At 37.2% G+C, this 27377-nt stretch overlaps 3 protein-coding genes across 3 annotated transcripts; 2 read left to right on the forward strand and 1 right to left on the reverse strand.

Annotated features, from left to right (window-relative positions):
* Positions 1 to 2216: 2216 nt before the first annotated feature.
* On the forward strand, positions 2217 to 3832 carry LOC138875824 (uncharacterized). Its single transcript, XM_070154696.1, has 3 exons — positions 2217 to 2430; positions 2767 to 3394; positions 3568 to 3832. The coding sequence occupies exons 1-3, from the start codon at positions 2217 to 2219 to the stop codon at positions 3830 to 3832; spliced, it is 1107 nt and encodes a 368-aa protein (XP_070010797.1).
* A 57-nt stretch (positions 3833 to 3889) lies between these two features.
* LOC138875825 (uncharacterized) lies at positions 3890 to 4336 on the forward strand. Its single transcript, XM_070154697.1, has one exon. The coding sequence runs from the start codon at positions 3890 to 3892 to the stop codon at positions 4334 to 4336; it is 447 nt and encodes a 148-aa protein (XP_070010798.1).
* A 14740-nt stretch (positions 4337 to 19076) lies between these two features.
* On the reverse strand, positions 19077 to 26229 carry LOC104238494 (sulfite exporter TauE/SafE family protein 3-like). The gene is made up of 12 exons (XM_009792859.2): positions 25833 to 26229; positions 24795 to 24954; positions 23944 to 24144; positions 23801 to 23865; positions 23301 to 23334; positions 23115 to 23203; positions 22959 to 23045; positions 22773 to 22823; positions 22459 to 22680; positions 19855 to 19948; positions 19625 to 19765; positions 19077 to 19515 (listed from the first exon to the last, which is right to left on the reverse strand). The coding sequence occupies exons 1-12, from the start codon at positions 26052 to 26054 to the stop codon at positions 19430 to 19432; spliced, it is 1452 nt and encodes a 483-aa protein (XP_009791161.1). The 5' UTR covers positions 26055 to 26229; the 3' UTR covers positions 19077 to 19429.
* Positions 26230 to 27377: the final 1148 nt, after the last annotated feature.

Below are 27377 nucleotides of genomic sequence, written 5' to 3' on the forward strand. Positions count from 1 at the left end.
CAATCTTAAGTCAGAAATCCTAACAATTGACTAATTAAACACATGAAACTAACTCCCAATCAACGACATTAAGATTCATCAAACTCAAATCACAATTTAAGCTTGAAACTCAATTCAGACCAAATATCATCAAAATAAAGATTCAGTGATTAAACTAACACACTTCTAGATTAAACCTAAACAAGAACAAATAAATACTGTCAACATACTGAATGAAAACAAACTGACCTCATATGCAAGAAATGATGAACAACGACAAGAAAAGAAACAACATAACATAACTAAGAAAAGATAGAAACTAGAACGAGGCAAGATAATTAAAACAAACAAGAAGAGCGACAGATTCATGAACTTGTACTGCTGCTCACTACGTTCGATCATGGAAACACGCAGCTCATTGATATCAGTTTAACCAAAAGACAAGATGAAAAATAAAAAGGAAATGGACCTTCATTGTTGCCAAAAAATGGATTTCCCAAGTGATTGAATACAGAAAACTCTTTGAGCAGAGCTGTACAGCAAAGGCAAATAACGAACAAAAGCTTCAAGCTAATATTCCAAGAAACTCGAGTAAATCTGGAACCAAGACCCCGTCGGAAACTCGAACTCGCGAACTGAAAATGAGTCATTTTTTAACAGAGGGTTTTGAAGGTTTTGAGCCAGAATTTCATGGCTGCTCGAGCATGATGACTGACGGAGTGTTTGGTCGTTCTGTGAAGGTTGCTGGTCGACGACTGTGGAGCTGGAGGGGCAGACTGTTGGTGACTGGTTGATGAGTGACGACGTTGGGTTTGTTGGTGGCGTTGGACGTCGATGGAGAAGGCTGGCCAGTGGTCAGCAGTGCAGCGACGGGAGCTTGGAGATGGTAGTGGGCGTTGGTAGTAAAGCTGGCATGAAGGGAGGTGGTCGTTTGGACAAAGCTGGTGTGAAGGCTGGAGCTCGTGACTGGCTGGAGCTCGGAGATGGCAGTGGGGTGGTCGTTGGTTCGAAGAAGAAGAAGGAGGGCAGCCATGGAGGTCGAGGGAGCTTGAGGGGTCGTTTGGAGAAGAAGATGAGAAGAGGGCAACCATGGGGGTTGTTTGGAGCTGGAGGGGTCGTTTGGAGAAGAAGATGAGAAGAGGGGGCGGGTGGTTTAGGGTTTTTTGTTAGGGGTTTAGAAATGAAAATGAAAATGGGGAAAGGGGGGGGGGGTTGGTTGTTTGGGCTATGGGGCAGACCGGGTCGGGGATGGGGTATGGGCTGGGTATCCGGGTTTCAATTTCAAAGGGGAAGAAAAATTGTTTGGGATGATGGACTTTAAATTGATTTGGCCCAAATATGACTTAACACTCTTTTATTTTGCCTTTCTTTTCTTAAACTAATAAAACTAAAAATTCCAAAAATCCTAAATTAACTTATAGGACTAGATTAATTTATAAAAGTACTAACTAACTTTTAATAACAATTAACACACACAATCAAATAAAATCACATAACTTGGACATGAAATGCTAAAAATGCAAAAAATACATTATTTTGTGATTTTCTTTCTCTTAAAAACAAAACATGGTTCAATTAATTCCTAAGTGCACAATTAAATCTTAAATGTGCATGCAACATATATTTTTGTATTTTTTCTTAATTAAAGCAGAAATAAACATGCACAAACAAAATTATTATCCAAAATGTCACGCAAAATTCTCAAAATTGTACCCGAAGGCAATTTGTTTTATTTTTCGATTTCTTTGGGAGTAGTTTTCGTGAAGCAAAAATCACGTGCTCACACCGAGAAAATAGCCTTTATCACTCTGTGGGGGATGTATTGTTATAAAATGATGTCGTTTGGCCTGAAGAATGCTAGTGCCACTTATATGAGAGCCATGACGACTATTTTTCATGACATGATTCACAAAGAAATAGAGGTGTACTTGGATGACGTCATCATCAAATCCAGAAGAAGCACAAATCATATAACAGATTTAAGGAAATTCTTTAATCGGCTTCGAATGTACATGAAACTGAATCCTACAAAGTGTGCCTTCGGAGTCCCTACTGGAAAATTGCTAGGCTTTATCGTCAGTCACCGAAGGATTTAATTAGACCCTTCAAAGGTCAAAGCTATCCAAGATTTGCCACCTCTGAAGAGCAAGAAAGATGTGATGAGCTTCTTGGGGCATCTCAATTACATCAGTCGATTCATAACACAATCGACCATGATCTGTAAGCCAATTTTCAAAATGCCGAAGAAAGATGCTGCAACAAGATTGACTAAAGAATGTCAAAAAGCCTTTGACAAAATCCAGGAGTACCTATCCGCACCACCAGTCTTGGTCCCGCCAGAACCTGATAGACCTCTGCTACTCTATTTGTACGTACTAGATGGAGCTTTCGATTGTGTTTTGGGACAACACGACAAGATGGGAAGAAAGGAACATGCCATATACTATTTGAGTAAGAAGTTCACACCCTATGAGGCATGATATTCTTTGCTAGAATGCACCTGCTATGCCCTAACGTGGATAGCTCAGAAGTTGAGGCACTACTTTTGTGCATACACTACGTATCTCATATCAACGATGGATCCCCTGAAATACATCTTTTAGAAACCAATGCCTATAGAGAAACTAGCGAAATGGCAGATATTGCTGAGTGAGTTTGATATCATCTATGTGACTTAGAAGGCGGTCAAGGGGCAGTCTTTAGCAGATCATCTCGTAGAAAATCCTGTAGGAGGGGAATATGAACCACTGAAAACGTTTTTCCCCGATGAATAAGTGTCACTTGCAGGAGAAGATATTATCAAAGCCTACGACGGTTGGAGAATGTTCTTCGACGGTGCTGCAAATTTCAAAGGGGTAGGTATTGGGGCCATTTTGGTGTCAAAAACCGGTCAACATTATCCAGTATCCGCAAAGATCAGGTTTCCGTGCACCAACAATATGGCAGAATACGAGGCTTGCATCATGGGGCTCAATTTGGCCATCGACATGAATATTCAGGAATTGCTAGTAATTGGTGATTCAGATCTTCTGGTACATCAGGTTCTAGGAGAGTGGGCTACCAAGAATACAAAAATATTGTCATATCTGCAACACGTACAAGAGTCGATGAAGAGGTTCACAAAGAAAGAATTTAAACATATTCCGAGAATCCAGAATGAGTTTGCAGATGCACTTGCTACTTTGTCTTCCATGATACAACATCTAGATAAGAATTTTATCGACCCTATTCCAGTAAGGATCTACAATCAACCAGCTTATTGTGCTCATGTTCAAAAGGAAACAAATGGGAATCCATGGTTTCACGATATCAAGGAATATTTGGCAAAAGGAGAATACTCGGAGCATGCAAATCATACTCAGAAATGCACACTCCAAAGATTATCCAATCATTTCTTCCAAAGCGGAGGAATTCTGTAAGAAATCCAGACCTAGGATTATTACGGTGTATTGACACCAAAGAAGCTCCCAAACTACTCGAGGAAATACACGCTGGAACCGGTAAACCACACATGAATGGTTTCGTTTTAGCCAAGAAAATACTAAGAGTAGGATACTTTTGTATGACTATGGAAACGGACTACATTAGGTATGTCCAAAAGTGTCAACAATGTCAGGTACATGCAGATATGATAAGGGTACCACCAAATGAACTCAATGCAACAAGTGCACCTTGGCCTTTCGCCGCTTGGGGAATGGATGTCATCGGTCCGATCGAGCCTTCCGCTTCAAACGAGCACATGTTCATTTTAGTGGCCATAGACTACTTCACAAAATGGGTTGAGGCTGTATCTTACAAGGCTGTAACTAAGAAAGTCTTCGCCAATTTTGTTAGGGATCGTATTGTTTGCTGATTCGGGGTGCCAGAATCTATCATCACCGACAATGCCGCCAATCTCAAAAGCGACTTAATGAAAGCCATGTGTGAAGCCTTCAAAATCAAGCATAAGAATTCCACAACATACAAACCTCAGATGAATGGAGCCCTGGAAGCCTCCAACAAGAACATCAAGAAAATTCTAAGGAAAATGGTAGACAACCACAAGCAATGGCACGAGAAATTACCATTTGTCTTATTGGGATATCATACCACAGTTCGCACATCAACCGGAGCAATTCCTTACATGTTGGTCTATGGTACAGAAGCCGTCATTCCCGTCGAGGTCGAAATTCCTTCCTTAAGAATTATACAAGAAGCTGAACTCAGTGATGCAGAACGGATAAGAAGCCATGACGAACAACTAGCTCTTGTCGATGAAAAAAGAATGAATGCGATATGTCATGGTCAACTTTGTAAAAACAGAATGTCCAAAGCTTTCAACAAAAGAGTCAAACCCAGACAGTTCACACCAGGGTAGCTGGTGATGAAACGAATTTTCCCGCATCAAGATAAAGCCAAACAAAATTTTTTACCCAATTGGCAAGGGCCCTACATGGTTCATCGAGTACCAATAGGAGGAGCATTCATACGTGCAGAAATGGACGGAGAAATTTGGCCAAAAGCTATCAATTCAGTGGTAGTCAAGAGATACTATGTTTACATTTTTTCATCTGATGTAACTGAACTACGCTTGAACTAATTCCCGTTTAAGAAGGGATACGTAGGCAGACCTGTGGGTTCGGTCACAGCTTAATAAATCTTCATTTTCCCCATGATTAGAAACTGGGGCAAAATTTTGAAGAGGGCCCTCAAAAATCCAGAGCAAGTTCAGCCAACGGCACCGTATGCGGATCAACCATAAAAATTATCTGAATAATCGGGGCAGAATTTTGAGGAGGACCCTCAAAATTCTATGGAAAGAAGGTCGCAATGTCTCTGATAGTGTCACAGTTACTGGTTTATCTAATTAATTTAAAATTACATATTACTATGTTTTGAATAACTATGCACGCATATTTTTCGAAAATTTTATTTTTAGCCAGATTCTACCCATGGTAACTCGAGCAATATTTCAATGCAGAGCAAAGCAAGCAGGAAAAGGCGCAAACCAACCTTCCCATAAACCTTATAATTTTTCTTTGGATGCAGGAACAAGAAATAACTGCCAGTACGTGCGCACCTTAGAATCACTGTCTTCATAACAACAAAGCTACCGAACTCAAACATATCTCCAGCTAAGAAATACTCTGCTATCACTTATTGTCTATTCATTGCATGAGACTAATCGTTGTCTCCAATCTTGCATGAGGCTAAGCCCTGCCTCCTCAACTGCATAAGGCTAAGCTCTGCCTTCCTATTGCATAAGACTAAGCATTGTCTCCAATCTTACATGAGGCTAAGCCCTACCTCCTTAACTGCATAAGGTTAAGCTCTGCCTTCCCATTGCATGAGACTAAGCATTGTCTCCAATCTTGCATGAGGCTAAACCCTACCTCCTCAACTGCATAAGGCTAAGCTCTGCCTTCTCATTGCATGAGACTAAGCATTGTCTCCAATCTTGCATGAGGTTAATCCCTGCCTCCTCAACTGCATAAGGCTAAGCTATGCCTTCCTGCTGCATGATACTAAGCATTGTCTCCAATCTTGCATGAGGCTAAGCCATGCCTCCTCAACTGCATAAGGCTAAGCTCTGTCTTCCCACTGCATGAGACTAAGCCTAGTCTCCATTCTTTCATGAGGCTAAGCTCTGCCTCCTCAACTGCATAAGGCTAAGCTTTGCCTTCCCCGCACGAGACTAAGCATTGTCTCTCCTTGCATAACCACAAATGTTGCGCTGTTCAAAACCTTGAATTATTCTCTTCTCTCGGGGCTAAGCTCTGCCCCCGAGCTTACACAAGACAAAGCTCTGTCTTGTTTCATCTCAAGCATCATGTCTTTGCATCTCATGGGCTGAAGCATAGCCAAATTTTCCGAATGCGTCATAGTCCGAAGGCATCATCCTCATATCCGGAAGACACCATGCCTGTCACAACCCGGACTTTCCACCCTCGGGAGTCGTGATGGCACCTACTCATGAAAGCTAGGCAAACCGAGTATTATATATCTTATTGCCCTTTTTCTTAACCTTTTAACAATTTTAAATCAACATGCGATCAATAGATGAATATTAATAATAATTAAAGAAATGCGGAAGACGAAATCTGATAACTTAGCCAAATACGAGTACAAAAAATACAAAATACATCTCTACCCAGAACTGGTGTCACAATATCACAGACCAATTACGAATATTACAAATAGTTGTCTGGAAAGAAAGATACAATCTGTCTCTGAAGTAAATGAAAATAGAATATAAAGATAGAAGGAGACGCCAAGGCCTGCAGACGCTTGCAGGACTACCTCGGGTCTCCGCTGGACTGAAGGCAACAACCACTCTAAGGTCCAAAAGCTTTGGTACCGAGATCTTCACACAGTGCAGAGTGTAGTATCAGCACAACCTACCCCATATGCTGGTAAGTGTCGAGCCTAACCTCGACAAAGTAGTGACGAGGCTTGGACAAGGCTACCAAATAAACCTGTGCAGTTAAAGCATATACGACAAGTAATAATAATGAAAACTAGCAGTTGAAGATGGGAAGGGGAACATGCTGCGGGGGAATATCAAGTACCAATAATAACTCAGGAGAAAAACATAAAGAACATTTTAAAGTTCGCATCAGTAAGAATAAGAAAATAGTAGCAAATCAATATCCACTTTTATTCTTTATTGTTGCGGCGCGCAACCCGATCCAACTCATATATCACTGTTGCGGCGTGCAACCCGATCCAATTATATATTATTGTTGCAGCGTGCAACCCGATCCAATCATATCTCACTGTTGCGACGTGCAACCCGATCCCATATAATATTACTGCGACGTGCAACCCGATCCCAATATACAATTCAACACCAATAACAAAATAATCCCGACAAGGAAACAATAAGGAAACAATAATATCCCGGCAAGGGAATCAACAATGAGAATAGTCAGATCCCGGTAAAGGAACCAATCAGTAAGAACTAAATACGTCCCGGCAAGAAAATCAGCTATAACCAAACTTGTACCAACATTTAACTTCACAAATAAAACCTCAACTGGAAGCAATACTCAACAGTAAACAATTACCACGAGAATAATCATAATTCTTGCCCAACACGGAGAATCAACAACTTAGGCATTTGTAGTCTTATTAAGACCACAACGATTACAATTTACGACTCATAGGCATACTTGACAACGACGTATATATACTCGTAACCACACCTATACATCATACACTATACTAGCACATAGCAAATAAGGCACAATACCTATTCTCTCAAGCTAAGATTAGACCAAACCCTTACCTCGAACTTCCACGGTCAACTCAAGCCTCAAACGTCGCTTTTCCTTCAGAATTCGCCTCCAAATTACTTGTATCTAGTCTAAATTAATTTAACAACATCAATAAATGATAAAGAATTCATACCCAATGCTTAATTATAGGTTTTCTATCATTTTCCCCAAAAAGTCAAAAATCGACCTCGGGCCCGCTTGGTCAAGACTCGAGGTTCGGACCAAAACCCGATCACCCATTCACCCACGAGCCCAAATATGCGATTAGTTTTGAAATCCGACCCCAAAATGAGGTCTAAATTCCAATTATTCAAAAAGCCCTAACTCTACCCAAATTTCCAATTTCTACCATAAAAACCCTAGATTTTTGGATGAAGATTGATGAAATGCAATGGGAAATCGAAAGAAAAATGTTTAGAATCAAATACCAATGCTTTGGGGAAGAACTTGTTCCTTGAAAATCGTCTCAATGCTCTCTAGTTTTGAAAATATGGGCTAAATCCCGACTTTGCTATTGTTTTAAGTGTTGGGCGACATTGTTCATCGCGTTCGCGAGAACACTGTCGCGATCGCGAAGAGCTACCAGAAGTGGACTTATGCGATCGCGAGTTCTCCTACGCATTCGTGAAGGGTAAGCCTCCCTGACCCTTGTGTTCGCGGACCAGCATACGCGTTCGCGTCGAAGAAATGACGACTACCCATCCCACCTCCAATTTACTATATGCGTTGTGGGGACAAGGGTCGTGTTCGCGTAGAGCAGCCCCCCAGTGCTCCGCATTCACGTCATTTACTTCGCGTTCGCATAGAACAATTTCCATCCCCAGCCCAGTTCCCTTTAGCGATCACGAGACTTACTACGCAATCGCGATGCACAAAATGTCTGTGCACCTGAAGCAGCAAAACCTGCAGCTTTTCTAAGTGTAAAAACCTTCTGAAACCTATCCGAAACTCACCCGAGCTCTCGGGACTCCAAACCAAACATGCATACTAACTCAAAAACATCATATGGACTTAATCGTGCTATCAAATTGCCAAATTAACACCTTTAACAAAGAATTTAGCATCAAAATCAAAGAAGAATCTCAAGAACTCTTAAGTTTAAATTTTTACAACCGAGGGTCCGATTCACGTTATATCAAGTCCGTTTCTTACCAAATTTTACAGGCTCAACCTAAATACCACATAAGACCTGTACCGAGCTCCGGAACTAAGATACGGGCCCGATACTATCAATTTCAAATACATTCAAATTTTCAAAAACTCTTAAAATTTCAGTTAAACAATTTTCTTCAAAATTCATTTCTCGGGTTTGGGACCTCGGAATTCAATTCCGGGGATACGCCTAAGTCCCATATTTTTCTATGGATCCTCCGGGACCATCAAATCACGGGTCCGGATCCGTTTACCCAAAATGTTGACCGAAGTCAACTTAAATTTAATTTTAAAGGCCAAATTATCATTTTTACCAAATTTTCACATAAAAGCATTCCAGATATACGCTCGGACCGCACACGCAAATCAAGGTGGGATAAAAGAAGGATTTTAAGGCCTCGGAACATAGAATTCACTAGTATATCAAGTGATGACCTTTTAAGTCATCACAATGCCATGGCTTGAGGATCTTTCAATATTGCACATCATTATTCAAAGTCATTATGGTTCAGAGGCACCATCTTCATAGCCCAAGAACATAATTTCATCGCATGTGAATCCCCTATCTCACAATTCATGGCTCGGGACGTCATGGTCTAAGGTCATCATCCTCACCGTCCAAAGACAACCTCCATGGTCCAGAGGGAATTTGCATCATATTTTAATTTATGCAATAATCTATATGTATTTGTATGCATCGTATTTTGAGTTTCTAGGTGATCCAAGAAGTAACCGTTCTCCTAACGGGAGCAATCTTCGCTCCAGTTTCCCTTCAACGTTCACACCCTTTAATAATTTCAAACGTAATCATGCACCGTCCGTTACCCATTCCCATCCGATAACCAATAAAATATACACAATCATTTTCAGATGCATCTATTCCCAATACCGATATTCTCCTATCCAAAATATCTTGTCTTTTCTTACAATAACTCCATCGGTTTATTCCACCGTTGGATCCAGAACTACACATGACCTGATTCCTATAAAACCAGGGATATGTAGGCAGCTCAGAAACTAGGGTCCGACCTATATTTTTCAAAATTACCCCATCCGGTCAAAATCGGTCATTATTTCTTTACCCGACAACTTTTTCATCCTTTCCGGGTAAAGAGGGGCAGTTGTTTATACCCAATTTTCCCTCATATTTTTCAATATATATATATATATATATATATATATATATATATATATATATACACCCCCCCACACACACACACGTTCAAAATAGTGCATATGCATCATCATTTGATTTACAAGCATACACAAGTATTTTTCATAATTTTCCATGATTTTTAAAGACTTTAAATCAATTTATTTCTGCATTTTATTATATAAATATCCAATAATTACCCTACAAATTATTTTTATGACGATTTAATCATCTAAACTTATCATTTATACCAATATGGGGTTTTAAGTATTTTCAGTGCATTTATCATAATTACATTTTTCATTTTAGAGCTAAATTGCACATTTTGCAATAATAGCCCATATGCATATATAATTACATTATTTATACAAAAAAGTCGTTATTGTTATAATTTTAAGTAATAATTTTAAATTATTTTCATGCACGAATAATATTTTTGTTATTTATTAATTATTTTTATAAACTATTTATTTGTTAAAAATGGGTATTTAAAATCTAGCCCTAAAATCCCCTATTTTTGGGTTTAACCCAACACCCTTACACCAGCCCAATACCCCTTGCCCAAACCCATTAGCCCAGTCCCCATACCCATTTTAATACTCGACCCAAGACTCTTTAAATCAGGACCATTGATCTCTAAGATCAACGGTCCATGTTACACCTGCCCCTTTAAACCTAACCCACCCCAAATCCTAAATCATTCTTACCAACCCGCCGCCCTAGAACTCTCTCATTTCTCATCTCTCATGAACCCTAGCCGCCGTTTTATCAAACACCCCCAAATCCGAACCCAAATCGGAATCCACCATGGATTTCCTTACCTTATCCGCTTATCCTCACCACTGGCCACTCGTCTATGATCCTATTTAGTTGCTTGCCTAACATGGCAAGCAAATCTTGCCAAAATCGAACCAAATCGGTTCAACTCACTGATTTCTATGGCTATTGCGTCTATATTCATCATTGATTCTTTGTGAGTAACGAGCATGTTCATATCTTTATGTGATTCTTACTTACTCCAAATTAGAGTTTTCAAACCCTTCCAATCGGACCTAAATAAGTCCAATTTTTTGATTTTTTAACACTATTCTGCTTCTATTCATCTCATCTCGTGTGATTTTTTTACCTTATTTTGTATTTTTTTACTGTTTCATACTTTCCCTAAAAACTAGGGTTTTGAATCCTTTCCTTTTCTTACTGATTCTAGTAAACCTTTCCTTTCTGTGTTCGATTCTTTATGTTTTCCCTGACTTTTACTTTCATATTTGCTTAAATATTCTGAATAACCTTTTGTTTTGGTATTATTTGCTGAATAATTTTTTGTTTGGTATCATTTGTGTTCCCTTAAATTTTTGCTTAAGTATTCTGAATAATCTCTTTTGTTTTGGCATTACTTGTGATTCCTTTAATACTTGCCCGAATATTCTTAATAATTTTGGTTTCCTTAATTTTTTGTCTGTCTAATATTCTGAACGTTTTTTTATTTTTTGGTATTATTTGTTCTGCCTTAAATACTCCGAGTAATTTTGGGGTACTTCCTTAATTTGTTGAATCCCTTTATTTATGCCCTAAATTACCTATAACTGATTCTGCAAATATTTTCTTACATGTTACTGATTTGTTTCCATATTTATATGCTTATTTCTATCACCATATATACCCTTCCCCCATTCCCTTTAGAGGACCGGGAACTTTCTGAACTCATTATACCTCACTAGACCTAAAGTTACTCTATATTCTTTCTTTGGCCGGCTGGAAGCCAAGGCCACTTGATTCTGAGATACTACTATACTCCTTCTGTGCATTTTCTTCGTTGAATTGGTGAGTCACTTGACTTCTGCACTTTCATTCTTTCATATCCCTAATTCGCACATGTTATTATTATTGAATTCCGCATCCAATATGCATATGAGTGATGTTTAGGCATTATCTTTATCAGTTTTGTATGTCTTAGTTCCTTCAACGCTTAATTGCTCCTAATGTTACTTTTTTTGAAGTTGTTTTAACTTCTTTAAGGTCTATCAAGCTAGTGCATCAACCTTTGAATGTCTATGAACATGTCTATCAACCTTTGCATCCAATATGCATATGAATGTGACTCTTGCTGCTAGTTGCAATTTGCCTCTTTACTATTATGTCAACATGATCACTCGATCCTCACACCTATCTGATGTTCGTTTGTAATGACCGTCTCATCTTACTTAAATTTCTACTTGGAAAATAAACCTTTGATATAACTGGATCACCTTTGTTTAGACCATTATGAAAATGTTACCTGCTATCTGACATGATTGTACTGAATATATGTGTCTTAACTTATGACTGTAAGTTCACCCCTTTGTTAATATGATTCCCTCCCCCTTTCAATGTTGTTGTTCTAGTTTTCTTAATAATAATACTAGGTTATGTACTTAACCTAATTCAAACATGCTTTAACTCACCCTGTACCTAGAACTTTGCCAAACTTGTAAACATGTTATTTTCTAACTTTTCTTTTAACATGTTACTGCAACTGTGCTGAGTATGAAACTTGTTTAGCAGTTTCATTAAACTAGTTCTTTTTCAAGTTCTATGATGTAGTTAAGTGTCTGCTTGTTGACTCAATTTGATCATGTCTGAATCCCCCAAACTCTTGTTTAACCAATTTTGGTCCTTTCTTTCCCTGTCACTTGAACTCTTTTGAATCCCACTCTTAACCAATGTTGCCTAAGTTCTATACTTTGACCACCCTAGTGTGAGCACTGTCCTGGGTTCTTGAAGCCCTTGGGAACTCTGACATACTAGGGCCTTGGTTCTATATGCTCAACCTTGACATATGCTCACTAGGTGCATCACTCAACCCTTGGCTGTTTTGTATCTTTGAATATGTAATTTTGGATCTGTTGTGAATTGTGAGAGTGAAGGTATGGCCTGTATAGATATATTTGGGCCTGCTGTAGGCTCCCTATAGCTATATCTACTCTGTAATTTATAACATTTATTTTGGGTTTGCAATAATTATTGTAATAATATTTTGGGGTATTAGTGAAATTGGGAAAGGGATTTTTATCTTATACTTGAAACAAGTTGGGTAGAAATCATGCTTATAGGTTCGATGATGTGTTATTATATGTCGTGTGTTAGAATAATGCCTATAGTTACTTTGTTATGATCAGTCATCATATGTTAGCAATCCTGCCTATAGGTTCAATACTTGGTTCAATTGAGTTCTATTTCTGCTTGTTAGAAATAGTGTGATTCAAAATTCTGTTTACATGCTGCTCTATCCACGAATTATAGAAATCATGTCTATAGGATATAAATCGGATTAATTGTAGAAAACATGCTTATAGGTCTGAATCTGTTCAATTATCATCTTGCCCGTTTGTTTAGGAGTTTTTCAAACACTGTATTATTACCTCACTAGAAAACATGCCTATAGGATCAAAACAAGTGATTCTGAATATACTTCTATGATTGCCACTATTTATTATCGCGTAAAACACCTAGACATCATACCAGTAGTTTTAATCTCATTATGCTGAAATAAATAGGCAAATTATGTAGGTTTTGGTAATCGTATTAAGGAAATAGCTTTTACTTATAACTGTCTGCTCCCTCGTTCAGTATCACATAGAGATCCTGCCTATAGTACTCTGCAACTTTAATTAATTAAAATCTGTCATATTAATCAGTTTGGCATGCATTTGTTGTCTAAATGCGGAGGCTAACTTGAGCCCTTACTTGCATGTACGTGAAAGTCCTAAACTATTTTGTATGTCACTTAGTATTTTTCCTTTTGAGCAACCTAAGTTAAGTCTAGAACCACCCCAAGATAGAGATCCAAATGCCTCCTGGACCATAGGCATGGGATGGGTAGTGCACGCGTAGGATACGACTTAGAGCTGACTAGTGCGCTTTAGGCAAACAACTTAAAGATAGTAATTGGGTAGCAGGAGATGATACTCTGTGCCCGCTGAATAATATGAGTAAAACGCCATCTCGAGGGAGTTACGAAGTATTATTTATGTTGCAGGGGTGATCCTTTAGGCTAAACAATTTAGCCCACCTTGCCTTTCAATCAATTATTTGTGTTTAATAATGAACTCTCCAAAGCCCTTTGTTTTGACATCTTTGATCACATAGACCAATTCATATAATTGAGTTCGGCCGGGACCCATAATTGTGGACCTCGAAAAGTGCCTAACACCTTCTCTTCAAGGTAATTTCGAGCTCTTGCCCGATTTTTGATGACGCAAATTAGTTAGACAGAATTATCTGCAAATAAGTGCCCTAACGCACCTTAACTCATTAGGTGACGACTCTCTGTTTTAAACCATTCCTTAAAAGAGTTGTCACGTGTCGAAACCCAATTTCACGAGAAAAAGGGGCACGACAATTAGGAAAAGGTTACTTTACTGAGGGACTTTTTAAGCTGAATGTAATGGTCGTTGACAATAATAAAATTTTAGCTTCTTCTTACTTACTTGAGTCAAATGATTTATAGCATATATGTTTGGGACATGTCAATTATAAAACCTTGTGAAAATGATTAATTTGGAAGTATTGCCTAAGTTTGAATGCGACAAATCACAATGTCAAATATGTGTGGAATCTAAGTATGTTAAAATCCTTATAAAACAGTTGAAAGGAATTCAAATTCTTTAGACTTAATTCACATGGATATTTGCGACATAAAATCAATACCATCTCGCGGTGGAAAGAAGTATTTCATAATTTTTATTGACCAACTCGATATTGCTATGTTTACTAACTTAATAGTAAAGATGAAGAAATATATACATTCAAGAAATACAAAAATGAAGTAAAAACGCAACTTAACCAGAAAATCAAAATGATAAGAAGTGATAGGGGAGGTGAATATGAATCTCCTTTTGAAGGGATATGTTTAGAATATGGAATTATTCATCAAACAACGGCCCTTTACCCGCCCCAATCCAATGGGATTGCGGAAAGAAGGAATCAATCATTAAAGTAAATGATGAACGCTTTGTTGATAAGTTCTAGTTTGCCACAGAACTTGTGGGGGAATCTATTCTTACGGCTAATAGGATATTAAATCGAGTACCCAATAGCAAAATGCAATCCATTCCATATGAAAAATGTAAAGGAAGGAAGCCCAACTTGAATTATTTCAAAGTGTGGGGGTGTTTAGCAAAAGTACAAGTTCCTAAACCCAAAAGGGTAAAGATAGAACTGAAAATCGTTGATTGTGTTTTCATAGAATATGTGACCAATAGTAAATCATATCGATTTCTAGTGCATAAATCAGAAAATTCTGACATTCATAGTAATACGGTTATAGAATCAGATAATGCTGAGTTCTTCGAAAATATATATCCGTATAAAAAGGAATGTGAGTTGATAGGTGAAGGATATAAACGACCTCGGGAAGAAACAAAAAAAAGTACGTATAATCAGGAGGATCCAAGACGTAGTAAACGTCAAAGAACGTCTACTTCATTTGGACCAGATTTTGTGACTTTCTTATTGGAAAATAAGCCTCGAACATTTAAAGAATCTATGTATTCTTCGGAATCATTATTTTGGAAAGAGGCAATCAATAGTGAAATAGAATCCATACTGAACAACCATACATAGGAAGTGGTTGATCTTCCTCCAGGAAATAAACCATTGGGTTCTAAATGGATTTTTAAGAGAAAAATGAAAGATGGTGGTACTATTGATAAATATAAGGCAAGAATAATGGTCAAAGGGTATAGACAACAAGAAGACCTTGACTATTTTGATACATACTCTTCAGTTATAAGAATTACGTCCATACAAACGTTAGTAGCATTAGCTGCGGTATATGGTTTTGAAATTCATCAAATGGACGTTAAAACGACTTTCTTAAATGGAGATTTGGAGGAAAAAATTTACATGGAACAACCTGAAGGGTTTGTATTTCCAGGTAAAGATAAGAAGGTATGTAAACTTGTTAAGTCGCTTTACGGACTAAAACAAGCACCCAAACAATGGCATATGAAATTTGACCAAACAATATTGTCAAATAGTTTTAAGATAAATGAATGTGATAAATGTGTGTACATTAAAATATTACAAATCACATAGTCATTGTTTGCTTATATGTGGATGATATGCTGATAATAAGTAATGACATTGCCAACACAAATGCGACCAAACGTATGCTAACTAGCAAGTTTGATATGAAAGACTTGGGAGTTGCCGATTTAATTCTGGGTATTAAGATCCATAAGACTCTTCAAGCTTTGTCACAATCTCATTATATAAAAACAGTACTTGAAAAATTCTAGTACTTAGATTTTAAAGTTGCAAAGACTCCAATTGACGTGAATTTTGCACTTGCAAAGAACAAAGGCCAAAATATAACACAATTGAATTATGCACATGTGCTAGGATGTTTAATGTATATCATGAATTGTACTCAACCAGATATAACTTGTGTTATAAGTAAATTGAGTCGATACACGAGTAATCCAAGTCAATCTCATTGGATGGGGATGAAATGAGTTTTGGGATATTTAAAACATACCCAGGACTTTGCTTTGCACTACAGTAATTTATCCTACGGTCATTGAGGGATACTGTGATGCAAATTGGATCACCGGTTCAACTGATTCTAAGTCCACAAGTGGATATGTATTCATTATTGGTGGAGGAGCGGTTGGAAGTCATCCAAACAAACGTGTATTGCCCGCTCTACAATGGAGGCTGAATTTATAGCCTTAGATAAAGCCGGTGAAGAAGCTGAATGGCTCCGAAATTTCTTGGAAGTTATTTCATTTTGGCCCAAACCATTGGCACCAATATGCATACATTGCGATAGTGAAGCGGCAATTGGAAGGGCTGGGAGCATTATATATAATGGTAAATCTCGTCATATACGACGAAGACATAAAACCGTTAGGCAACTACTCTCTAGGGGGTCATCACAATTGACTACGTAAAGTCAAGCCACAATGTATCGGATCCACTTAGAAAAGGCCTAACTAGAGAGGTAGTTGAAAGATCATTGAGGGAAATGAGACTACGGCCGAGGACAAGTCATTGTGGCGATAACTCTACCTAGAAGACTGGAGATCCCAAGATCTATGTTCAAGGAGATCAAACAAAGTCATTAATGACGGTTCAACATTATCAACTAAAATTTTTGGTCCATTCTCGTAATGAGACAATGTTCAGTACCAAGGAAAAAACATTAATTCTTTTTAATGGTTTCTAAACTTGATACGGGGTATATCAAAAAGTGTATCTACGGGATGACACGTTTAGGGATCACCTATGTAAGTGCAAAGTGTTAGCCGCTTCAAGGAGAATTTTTCAAGGCTAGTTCTCCACGCACTTATGAAACTAGGAGTTGTTCATGGCTGAAACGAACACAACAATGAGAACCAAAGACGGTTAAGGGTTGATCTTGTGACTTATGATTGTCTGGGTATACACCAAAGTTCGATGGTTCAAAGATATCAAATCTACCGATTGATCGAGTATATCCGATATAAGTTCACAGTAGAAAGTTCAAAGGAAAACCTATTTATCCAGATGCGATTAATCCTTGCTTGTAATCGCACAGTTTTTCATGCATATTTCCGTGATATAGCATTTCCCATTCATGTAGGGGATTGTTGGGTTTAAGCTTCTTAGAGCTTAAAATAGAAAATGGGGGGAAAATGAATTTTTTTGAATTTTCCTCTTTTCCAAAGGGACATTGTCCCATATTGGAGGAGGAAAAGAGTTTTGATAGGTTTATATACAATTGCACTTCTTCTAGCTGTTAAAGAGTTGAGAAGAGGCAAGCCTCGCGCCATCGTCGTCGTCTCTCGCTCGCTCGACTCGGCTTCGGATTGAGATTTGTATTTGGTCAAATGATTTGATTGATTGATTAATCTTTTGGGCTAAATTTATTTGTTAATATTAACGTAATATTAATTAATCCAAATCAGATCGTTTCTGTAACGGTAATTCAATTTCCTCTGTTTTAAATTTTCCGTTATAATTTAAATTTGGCAGTTTGCATAAATGGCCGTTTTATAAAACAACCATTTTGAGTTGCAATCTTACATGAAGAGTTGTAACTCTTCAGTATAACCTAACGTTTTTTTACTATAAATACATGAACTCTCCCTCAGATTTTCCTTACGAAAATTCTGATTTATCCTTCTTCTTTCTGCATTGTTTAACAGAAAAGAAAGCAGTAAGTGTGATTTATTATCATCCTTTGTGTTCGTTGTCACTGGGGTTTGAAGTACCGCTACACCATGAGGGTAATCTGTTCTATCCTGGGAGGAAATAATCCTAAACCTCGAGTACTAGGAGGGGATTAAGTTCCTTAAGGAAACACTGTGAATTCAATTGGCTCGGAATAATTCTATTCTTCTGCATTTATGCTTTTATAGCATTTTTTATTTTTGAATATATTTTCGAAACAGATTACTAACAGCTCATTCATCCACCATCAGAGGACAAGTTGTTCAACTACAATTATTTTTGTTTTTTTGCCCAGACACACTTTGCTTTGTTTTGTTCAGAAAACGGAACAAAAACAAAATGAATTCACTCAGAATAATCCCAAAACCAAATCCAAACACTCATAAAAAATAAAAACAAAACTTTCTGGTTTTCATATGTAGCTCATTACATTCACACATTTAGAACAAGTATATATCTCCAGAAAATATAGAGGTCAAGATTGAACGGTTAGAAAACACAGATGTGATAGCTTCAATCGTGAGATCCATTAATCGAGGCTGGTAATTTTATAGTAGCAGTTTCTAGCTAGATCAAGCATGCAGTCTCCCAATTTAGAAAATACTACTCACACCCATTAGAAAACACTAATGCTTGCATTATGATAGATTGTCTATATTACTCATTAGTATGCGGTCATTTCTCGAATCTTGTGTGAATGTGAGATACTTTGTGCATCATGCTACTTTTTTTACTCGCACCCAATGTCTATATCAATTTATTATGACTAAGTGAGAAACCATACTAACTTTGGTTAAGCCATAAGTGTATGTAAAAGACATATGTCATGCATTTATTGACTTAACATAAACATCAAGTGTAAGTAAGTATTTTTCCCATCTAAAACCAATAGGTTCCCAGGAATTCCATAGTCATCAAAGGTCCCGTTTCCTCGTAAGTCGTAACCCACTGGAGCCCTTCTTTCTCTAAAGTATTTCATAGTATATTTCTAGTTTTTGCAGATTTTGACCGAACTTTCACCCGTGCCATTGGATTAGGACATTAGGTAAAGATGCAGAGTATGAAGGGACAAGTAACATAATTTTATATGTCACAAAAGGTATGGCATTATTCACACTTCAAAAGGCCTTTAAAACACAAAGCATTACATGAATTATCAACGTAGGTAGGTATATATATATATATATAAGGAGAAATCATCATTTTCTTTCTTTAGAGAAAAATGTTCATCCTGTCTTAGACCATATTCTCAATATATTAGATATCAATAATAGCATTTTCCTTGAAAGAGACGTGAATTAAAAAGCTCAAGTACAACTGCTGGCGATCGAAATAAACAGTCATGACATCAAACCAATTCAGATTATCTTCCATGGTAGTATTTTACACAACGAGAGCACGGTTTTACAAATAAAATGAAATTAAGAATTCCCATTTCTATTTTTTTTCCTATTATTTCTGGTGTTCAATTTCAAAACTGAATCTCATTTCATGCAAATTGATAACAAAGGGCAAATCCCACAGCAAACTTCCCAAGAGCAGAAATCTTTCCACAGCAGATTTACTGCCGGCATATAGCTAATGTAGAATGGAACTAGCTAATTTGAGACGGTGGATATCTTCTTCCACCTAGCCAAGAATTCAAGTTAGTGAAGCACTATGTACGACCAGTTTGCTTCACCTAACTTGTACTTAATTAAGGATCATATTTGCAAAGGTTCTCGAAGCCCATGTATTCATGGCGCTCGATCTTCCCAATCATGTTCGAGATTCCAACCCCACCTGTCAAACCAGAAAAGAAAATTCTAATACCAATACGATCTGAAATGCTGAATGAAGTGATGATTCATACAGGAGGGTTGTTTATGTATTGATGCTGATAGATCCGTACCTAGTGAAATTGCGCTCACAAAAATTGTAAAGGCAAGTATAAAGATGATAAGTGATGCTCTTCCTAGTATCACAATCATCCTCCTCACAACATGTTGCCCAACTAAAGCAGCAACAGTTGCCACGGCAACGAAGTACGCAGCTGCGGCAAGGATACAACTTTTAGTTCCTATATAAAGGTGAAAAATCTACCTTATAACCCGTTAATTTAAGGGATCAGCACACACATACCATAAGGAACTGGAAAACGTTTTAGAAGGTAATACTCTACAACAGACATTGATGAGGAGAACATCATTGCAAAGGTGGCAGTTGCACTTGAAACCTAATAGCAGAAAACACAGTTACATGAGACAATGGCTATAAAGTATGATAAGAAGTTGAATAGATATGAACACAGATCACAAGTAAGAAGATTCTTCATCCAAAACACCCTTGAGTTCAGCCATGGACACTTCAGTGAAGGAAAAATGGTAGCTTAACTCTTTGCTATTTGTACTATCCAACTACCAACTGAATTTTGAAAATATACATACACAGCTTTATAATTGTATAAAGACTACAAAGCATGGATGCTTTTCATCCTTATCACAAAAAAATAGTCTGCTTTTCATATATACCGCTGCTAAAGACAATGCATCAAACTACTCATTTTACTGTAATTCAGATTTCTAATGCAATCAAGCAAAAACAAACAAAGAAAACCTCAGCCGCATAGGGGAATAAACAAATTATGAGAAACTTCAAAGATGACAAGAAAAGCACTTTTAGCTGTAAGATTAACACGAGTATATAGAACTATAGGTAAAACGAAACATGGAAGGAAAAACGGGAAACGATTCATGCATGAAGCTAGAGGAAGATGATACGTGAATGTTATAATACACAAATACTATTCCAATTTGTCGAGAAACGAAGTATCCAAGAGTTATGCTGAATTCTACACTTCAAAAGGCAAACCCCTCATAAACTTAAGTGGACATTATTCAGCAGAGACTTTTATAGGTGAAGCCAATGTTTCTATTGACCACGGAAGTTGTTGAAAATTAAGAGGCATATATATACATTACTAAGAAAATAATAACTGAAATCGTCTCTAACAAAAATCTTTAGGCCATCTTTCTTAAATCAAGATATTTGGGGCACCTTATCTTTGACTCTCACTGTTTGAGTTTCCCTTTCAATCCAGGAAATCAAGAATTCATCTGTGTTTAAGATCCCTTTGACTTTGGATCCAAAAAATTAAATGCTAGAAAGCATGGATTAAAAACTTCAAATTGTCTTTTTGAGTACCAACACATTAGCTTCTGAGAATCTCCAAAAGGTTTGTTGCCCATACACAAGTTTGGTCTGGCTTAGATTTTATTGCTTAAGCCACCATAAATCTCAGGCGGATCAGCCTGCAGCCCTAACCTCCCAACTTTGACGAACCAGTTGTCCAATTTTGTGGCTATTTCAGTTTCTAAAAATACTATTCGGTCGTGGTAAGAACATGATCATTAAATATTATCAACCTCTAAAAGACTCACACCCTGGCATAGATAGCTATTGAACCTGACTCAACAATAAGCCCGAACAGAGCAGGGAGCATATGGGAACCTCATTTCAGGAGAAACATGCAGGACTGGGAACTTGATGAACTCTTTGACCTATACAGAATTCTTGAAGGCTTCACAATAAACCCCCAAATCCTAGACAGCCTAAAGTGGGGCAATTTTTGCAAGGGTACATATACGGTGAAGGCAGGATATAGCAAATTGTGTGTATCAAATGGAATGATTGAGAATGGGCCATGGAAGCATATATGGAGGTCAAAACTACCTACAGAAGTAATGTGCTTCTCTCGGACTGCCCACAGAGATGCTATCTTGACCCAGGACAACTTATGCAGAAGAAACTTTCATCTAGTAAATAGATGTAACATGTGCCGCAACAACTCACAATCAGTAAACCATCTTTTTTTGCACTGTTCAGTGGCAGCAGATATATGGAATATGTTTTTAGCAGTTTTGGTATCAGTTGGCCCACTCAGAATAATAAGGTAGCAGTTGAATGTTGATGCTCTTGGAAAGTTGGGAAAACCATCAAGAAGAACTAGCAAATGATCCCAGCATGTATTTTTTGGTATATTTGGACAGAGAACACCGACAAGAGGGGTTGCTCTGATGGTAAGCAACCTCCACTTCCAACCAAGAGGTTGTGAGTTCGAGTCTTCCCAAGAGCAAGGTGGGAAGTTCTTGGAGGGAAGGATGTTGGGGTCTATTTGGAAACAGCCTCTCTACCCCAGGGTAGGGGTAAGGTCTGCGTACCTATTACCCTCCCCAGACCCCACTAAGTGGGATTATACTGGGTTGTTGTTGTTGTTGTTGTTGTTGTTGTTGTTGTTGTTTTGGACAGAGAACACCAGATATCTTTATGGTATTTCAACTCCCAACAGCCTCTTGAAATCTAAGTGTTTGATGAACCTTGTTAGTTGGAATAACCTTTCCCCTGTAAATGATGTTATTCCCCTCTTAGATTTTATTAGCTCTTCCTATGGCTTAATAGTCATATTTTTGGTTTTTGGTTTTGGTTAACTCCTAGTATATAGGTTTTTTTGTATTAGGAGTTAACCAAGGCTTTTCAACTTGTACTTTTTCTGCATCTTCTTGATGCCTTTAACGCAACACCTTACTTCATCAAAATTTTTTTATTATCGGCCGAAATAAAACTCAGCAATGCATAACCAGCAAAACAAAGCAACTACTGATTGGTAGCATTTGTGCACCCTAGTGTATGAAGAAAAGAATTTTTTATTTTTGCTCCATACCACTTAAGGATAACAAATAAACATACCTGAGGAGGAACGCCCAGCTCCAAAAACATAGGGCCCATGATAAATCCTCCGCCCAAACCAAGAAGCCCGCCTACTATACCAGCTACTACTCCAAAAAAGCAATAAACAATTAGTTGCAGCACCCGGAAGTTAGTTCCTTGTTCTCCCTTGGAATCAATTCTTCTCCAACCCTTGTATAGGCTAATAGCTTCATAAGATGATACTCCAAGGGAAACTGGGATCTGCAGGACATTGAATGAGTTCATGTTCATTGCTAGAATAATTTTTGGGATTTTAGAGTTTGTGTCAACCTTTAACATAGATAAACACAAACCTGCAACAGGTTCACCACCCAATATAGCGCTGTACAATTGTCTGTATAATTCTATTTCCACAACACAAAAGGCCAGTTAGTTTACAAAATTAACAAAAACTTAAAAAACAATCGAAACTCAAAGCATCAACGCTGAGTATACACAGGATCATAAACAAAGAATATAGATACGAAAGAAATGAAAACCTTGCCAATTTGCAGTCCTAGAAATGCAACCCAAACAAAAGACAGGAGTCCAACTTCCTTCCAGCAAACGTTCTCCAGGATAGGCACCTAAAAAGACATAGCTTATTAGATCAAAACTATCAGGATATTATCATTTCAAGATCTAAGATGTGCCACCTCAGGTTCGGAAGAATCTGTTCCTTTCTTTTCAGTGTCATCGTTAGAACCACCAGGAAGGAGCTTGTAATCTGCTTCTTCACCAGCACCTAGCACAAAGAACCAGATAAAAGGAAATGAAAAGAACACTGAGATTGAAAGTCCACTAAACTCATTTATAAAAAAGAAGTTGTTTCTATAACCTACCATTTATGCCTGACTTTTTTGCAGCCTCAGCCTCCTGAAGTAAGGAAAACATATGATCAGAGGCGTATGCACCATATTAGTACCGGGTTCAATTAAACCCAATATTTTGATGCGGAGCAAAAATTAATATTTAAAATCTAATAAAAAATTGGAATAAATAGTAGCTCCGAACCTATAACTTTAAAAATACAATGAGTTCAATGCTAAAAACCTTAAAGGTTGAACCCATAAAGTTTAAATCCTGGATCCACCACTGCATATGATTATGAAAAAAACCAACACTTCACATATATGGCCTCACTTATATACCCTTGCTAGAATTCAATGGGACAAGGCATCTCGATGCTAGGAGTAGTATCATACATATAACATGCTATTTACTGTACAGAATGGATGCCACTAGAATAGGTGAAAAGAAAGAGCAAAAGCACTAACACTTCAAACGTGCTGTTTCAGTGCATAAATGACAGTATTCAAATAGGAAGAAATTATGCGTTAACCTTTTTCATGATAGTCTCTTTCTTCCACGTCTCAACCCCTCGCAAAAAGGCCTTGGTTGATGTAGCTGCAACAATCATGTAAGTTCAGAAGTTTTGTTGGAACAGTTGGTAAAGGAAACATGAAACTTCGAGTGCAGTCTTACCGATGAAGAGTATTATTAGCAGAACTGTGACCATCCAATCAGCAAATATCACATTGAAAGTAACTCCAATACTAATGCCAAGCATCAGCATTGGCTGGATGAGCACAGCCAAGTCATAATCAATAATAGGCATATCAATCGTTGGATGCCTGAGCTTTAGATTATAGTAAACAGTAGAGACCGAAGATCCCATGATCATACCTGACAACCAAGAGTAGAATCTGAGTCCCTTAACCAGGAGAGAGCAGCTAATAACAGGAGGAAATTCAGAAATTAAGACTTCCTGCTACAGTGTGCTGATATAGTGTGAAAATTTTAGGGGGTTTTACACTTATCCTGCTTAAAGGGAAGAGAAAAGGGAAAAAGCATTTATCAGGGAGTAAATTATCTAATATATACACCTTGTCTTATCTAGCCTCTAGGTTCTGTTTACAAATCCAAATCACGACTTAAGCTAAAAGACCCTACTATTACACTTCTCACAGAAAGGGAAAAGTATATCCAACATTATGCCACCATAAGATAACTGAATTTGGCTCAAGGACTGTGGAGGGCAGGAAAATTTATTGATAAGGAGTATGAAGAACGTCTTCCAATGAAAACTTGAGTCAGGAGTTTTTCCAGGCAAAAGGTTCAGGGTCTATTAACTCATTTCTCATTAAGTTCCATTCTGTTTTCGCTTTTTAACATTAAGTTCCCTCACTTCAGTAATCATGGGCAAGTCCAGAAGGATCAGCAAAGAATCTTCACTTCACAAAATAAATACACACTAGAATTTGTGCCATTGAAGATATGAAACGAACAAACAATTTCCTTAAAAGTCAATGTTATACTAATGCTCCCTATCTTACACTTTGAAATTGCAGTAGATGATTTTGGATCAAATCCAACAATAAGAGAAAGCATAGGTACGAATATGCCACCACCACCAACACCACCTACACTCCCAAATGCTGCTCCCAAGAATCCAATTATGGAACCGACAACAATTTTCCATCCAAATTTCATATCCTGCAATGACATTCAGTAGCGACATTCAGAACTTCCATTGTCAACCATAGTCAACAGGATTAAACCAAACAGGAGCCTACTGAATATATCCGGGCAGCTATAAAAGTAGAATATTATAAATCAAAATGGCTCATGAATGTGGCAGTTCAATCATAGCTCAGATTCCCAAAATGCCAACATCTTAGAGATCAGAAGCATCAACTCACATAATTACTCTGGAATGTAAACTTCACATTGGCCATCTTACTCATACATCTTAGTCATGTGGATTCAATTTTTTTCTTTTACCGATCAGTTTTCGAACATATGTTTTCTTTCCTTTTCTCTTCTTGATCTCAAATGGTAAGTAAATATATATATATATATATATATATATAGTGACATGCAAATTCTCCACCTTCAGAAGAAATTAGGAAGCAAAAAAGGGACACAAGTGCACATGAATATGCATATAGATAACTTATTGGTGCATTTGGGCGGATTTAGTATACAAGGGACGGGTTCATCTCAACCCAATAACTCCAATAACTTTAGCTTAAACCCTGTATATGTGTTAAAAATTTTAAATAGGTACAAAATAAGAGTTTTCAAACTCAGTAAATCAAATGGACTGAGGTAGCATCCAATTGGACTGCTTGGATTTGGGTTCAATTTACTCTCGCTCAATTAGCTAAGCTACTCATAGATTCAATATTAGTCCATTAAATGGTCCCACCTAATCAGCAAAATCATGTTTAAGTAAAATACCAACTACCACTATCAATCAATCTTGCAGATCACATAACAATAACAAATCACTACAAGCTCTAAAAATTCAAAGCTACAAACAGAATACAACAAAACTAAAAGTTCATTTAAAATGAAGAATATTTAATCACCGGCCAAACATGTTGGTAACCAGATTCATTAGGCTTCCACAAGAAATTGACAACATCAGTAAGGTAATTAGCATCTGACTGCTGCTGATGAGTTGCATTATTATATATTTGTTCCCTCTTCAAACTTCTTTCAGCTGAAACAAAAATTGCAGCCAAAAGAAAACTCCAAGAAATTGACAACAGTGGCCTAAAAATCTTCCACCTTGTTCCAACTCCCGCCATAACCAAAAAAATATTACTTTCAACTAGCACAAATTAACCTTTATAAAACAAGATAAAGCTTCAAACAAGGAAATTAAAAGACTCAATTTTGTGAAAATGGGGAAAAAAGGGAGAAGAAAAATAAATTAAAAATAGGAGTGGGAGACAACTAGACGTAGTGGATAAATGAACGAGTGAATATATAGGAAAATGAGACTTTAGTTATGTGAATCGCAACTGCATAAAACGACACAGTTTGAGTGGCTTGTTGATGGGAGACTTGGATTTTGTGTGGGCCCGCGTTGTGAATCGCATTAAGTGGGTTCCGAAGGCAACTACTCCTTCACTTCACGTTCATTTCCTTCCAAAATTTCTCTCTCCAATTTCCCTTTTTATTAAATTAAAGTAGAGAAACTTTTTTGAGTCAACTTTTAGTTATTTTAATAAAACAAATATTACTGGAAAAAAAAAAATCAAATTTCTTTTGTGTGCAATTTCTAATCTGTACTAGCTACTAGACTGTAACTCTTGGTGGTAGTTAATTTTAGTAATTGGTTTGAAAAGAAAAAAAAGTGAGTACAAAATTTTTAATATATATAATTGTGTTATGTGTTTGTCCTGATTTTCTTATCATTATTTGGTTTTCCTATCTCTTGAAAGAATGGACAACATATTTATTATAATTGGGTTTTCCTTTTTTGTAGAAGAAAATTATTAATCTCACATATTTGGCTAGTCTCTTTTCATGTAGGAAACACAATATAGTCATGTGGGATTTGAGAGTCGTGTTTAGAGGGAAGAACTTTACGGGACAAGTTTTAGTGTGTCACTTGTGTTTGGCTCTTGGTGAGGTTGTTCTCTCGATCCTAATAAATTGAACTTTTTACAAGTGTAAAACGATAAATGAAATGCATGCACAAGATCTTCACAAATTTAATTATATAATATTACGTTTAACATTAACCCAAAATGGTGTTTTCGTGTGATTTTCATAACCTGATTACTTATGTACGGAGTTAGGATAATCGTTGGTCGTGTATAATAAAAAGACCAAATGTCATGGTCTAATTTAGGGAATACATTTCACTCATTCTTCAATATGGTCTTAGTAACTAAATCTTACAAAATGCATAGTTATAACATAAGGAAAACAAAAAACAAAAAAAAAGACGAATTCGTTTAAAAAATGTCAACGGGCCTCTATACAACTTAGGAAAGTTTGATAAGTTTTTAGCTATTTTCATTCTTTTTTGGATAAATTCACCAATACATGATTAGATAATCTAAACTTTTTTTTCTGCATTAGATTATCAAAGTTGCAATATAAACGAAAGGATAATAATG

Source organism: Nicotiana sylvestris, chromosome 8 (genome assembly GCF_000393655.2).
Source record: "Nicotiana sylvestris chromosome 8, ASM39365v2, whole genome shotgun sequence".
Classification (NCBI taxonomy): Eukaryota; Viridiplantae; Streptophyta; class Magnoliopsida; order Solanales; family Solanaceae; genus Nicotiana; species Nicotiana sylvestris.

Excerpts from the sequence above, each read along its gene's own strand:
- LOC138875824 (XM_070154696.1), top strand. The coding sequence starts at position 2,217 with ATGCCGAAGAAAGATGCTGCAACAAGATTGACTAAAGAATGTCAAAAA. Across the intron at positions 2,431-2,766 it reads ACATGCCATATACTATTTGA|GAGAAGATATTATCAAAGCC; the intron begins GTAAGAAGTTCA and ends TGTCACTTGCAG. Across the intron at positions 3,395-3,567 it reads TTCCAAAGCGGAGGAATTCT|GTATGTCCAAAAGTGTCAAC; the intron begins GTAAGAAATCCA and ends GGACTACATTAG.
- LOC138875825 (XM_070154697.1), top strand. The coding sequence starts at position 3,890 with ATGAAAGCCATGTGTGAAGCCTTCAAAATCAAGCATAAGAATTCCACA.
- LOC104238494 (XM_009792859.2), bottom strand. The coding sequence starts at position 26,054 with ATGGCGGGAGTTGGAACAAGGTGGAAGATTTTTAGGCCACTGTTGTCA. Across the intron at positions 22,824-22,958 it reads TAGGACTGCAAATTGGCAAG|AATTATACAGACAATTGTAC; the intron begins GTTTTCATTTCT and ends TTGTGGAAATAG. Across the intron at positions 19,949-22,458 it reads AGCTGGGCGTTCCTCCTCAG|GTTTCAAGTGCAACTGCCAC; the intron begins GTATGTTTATTT and ends TTCTGCTATTAG.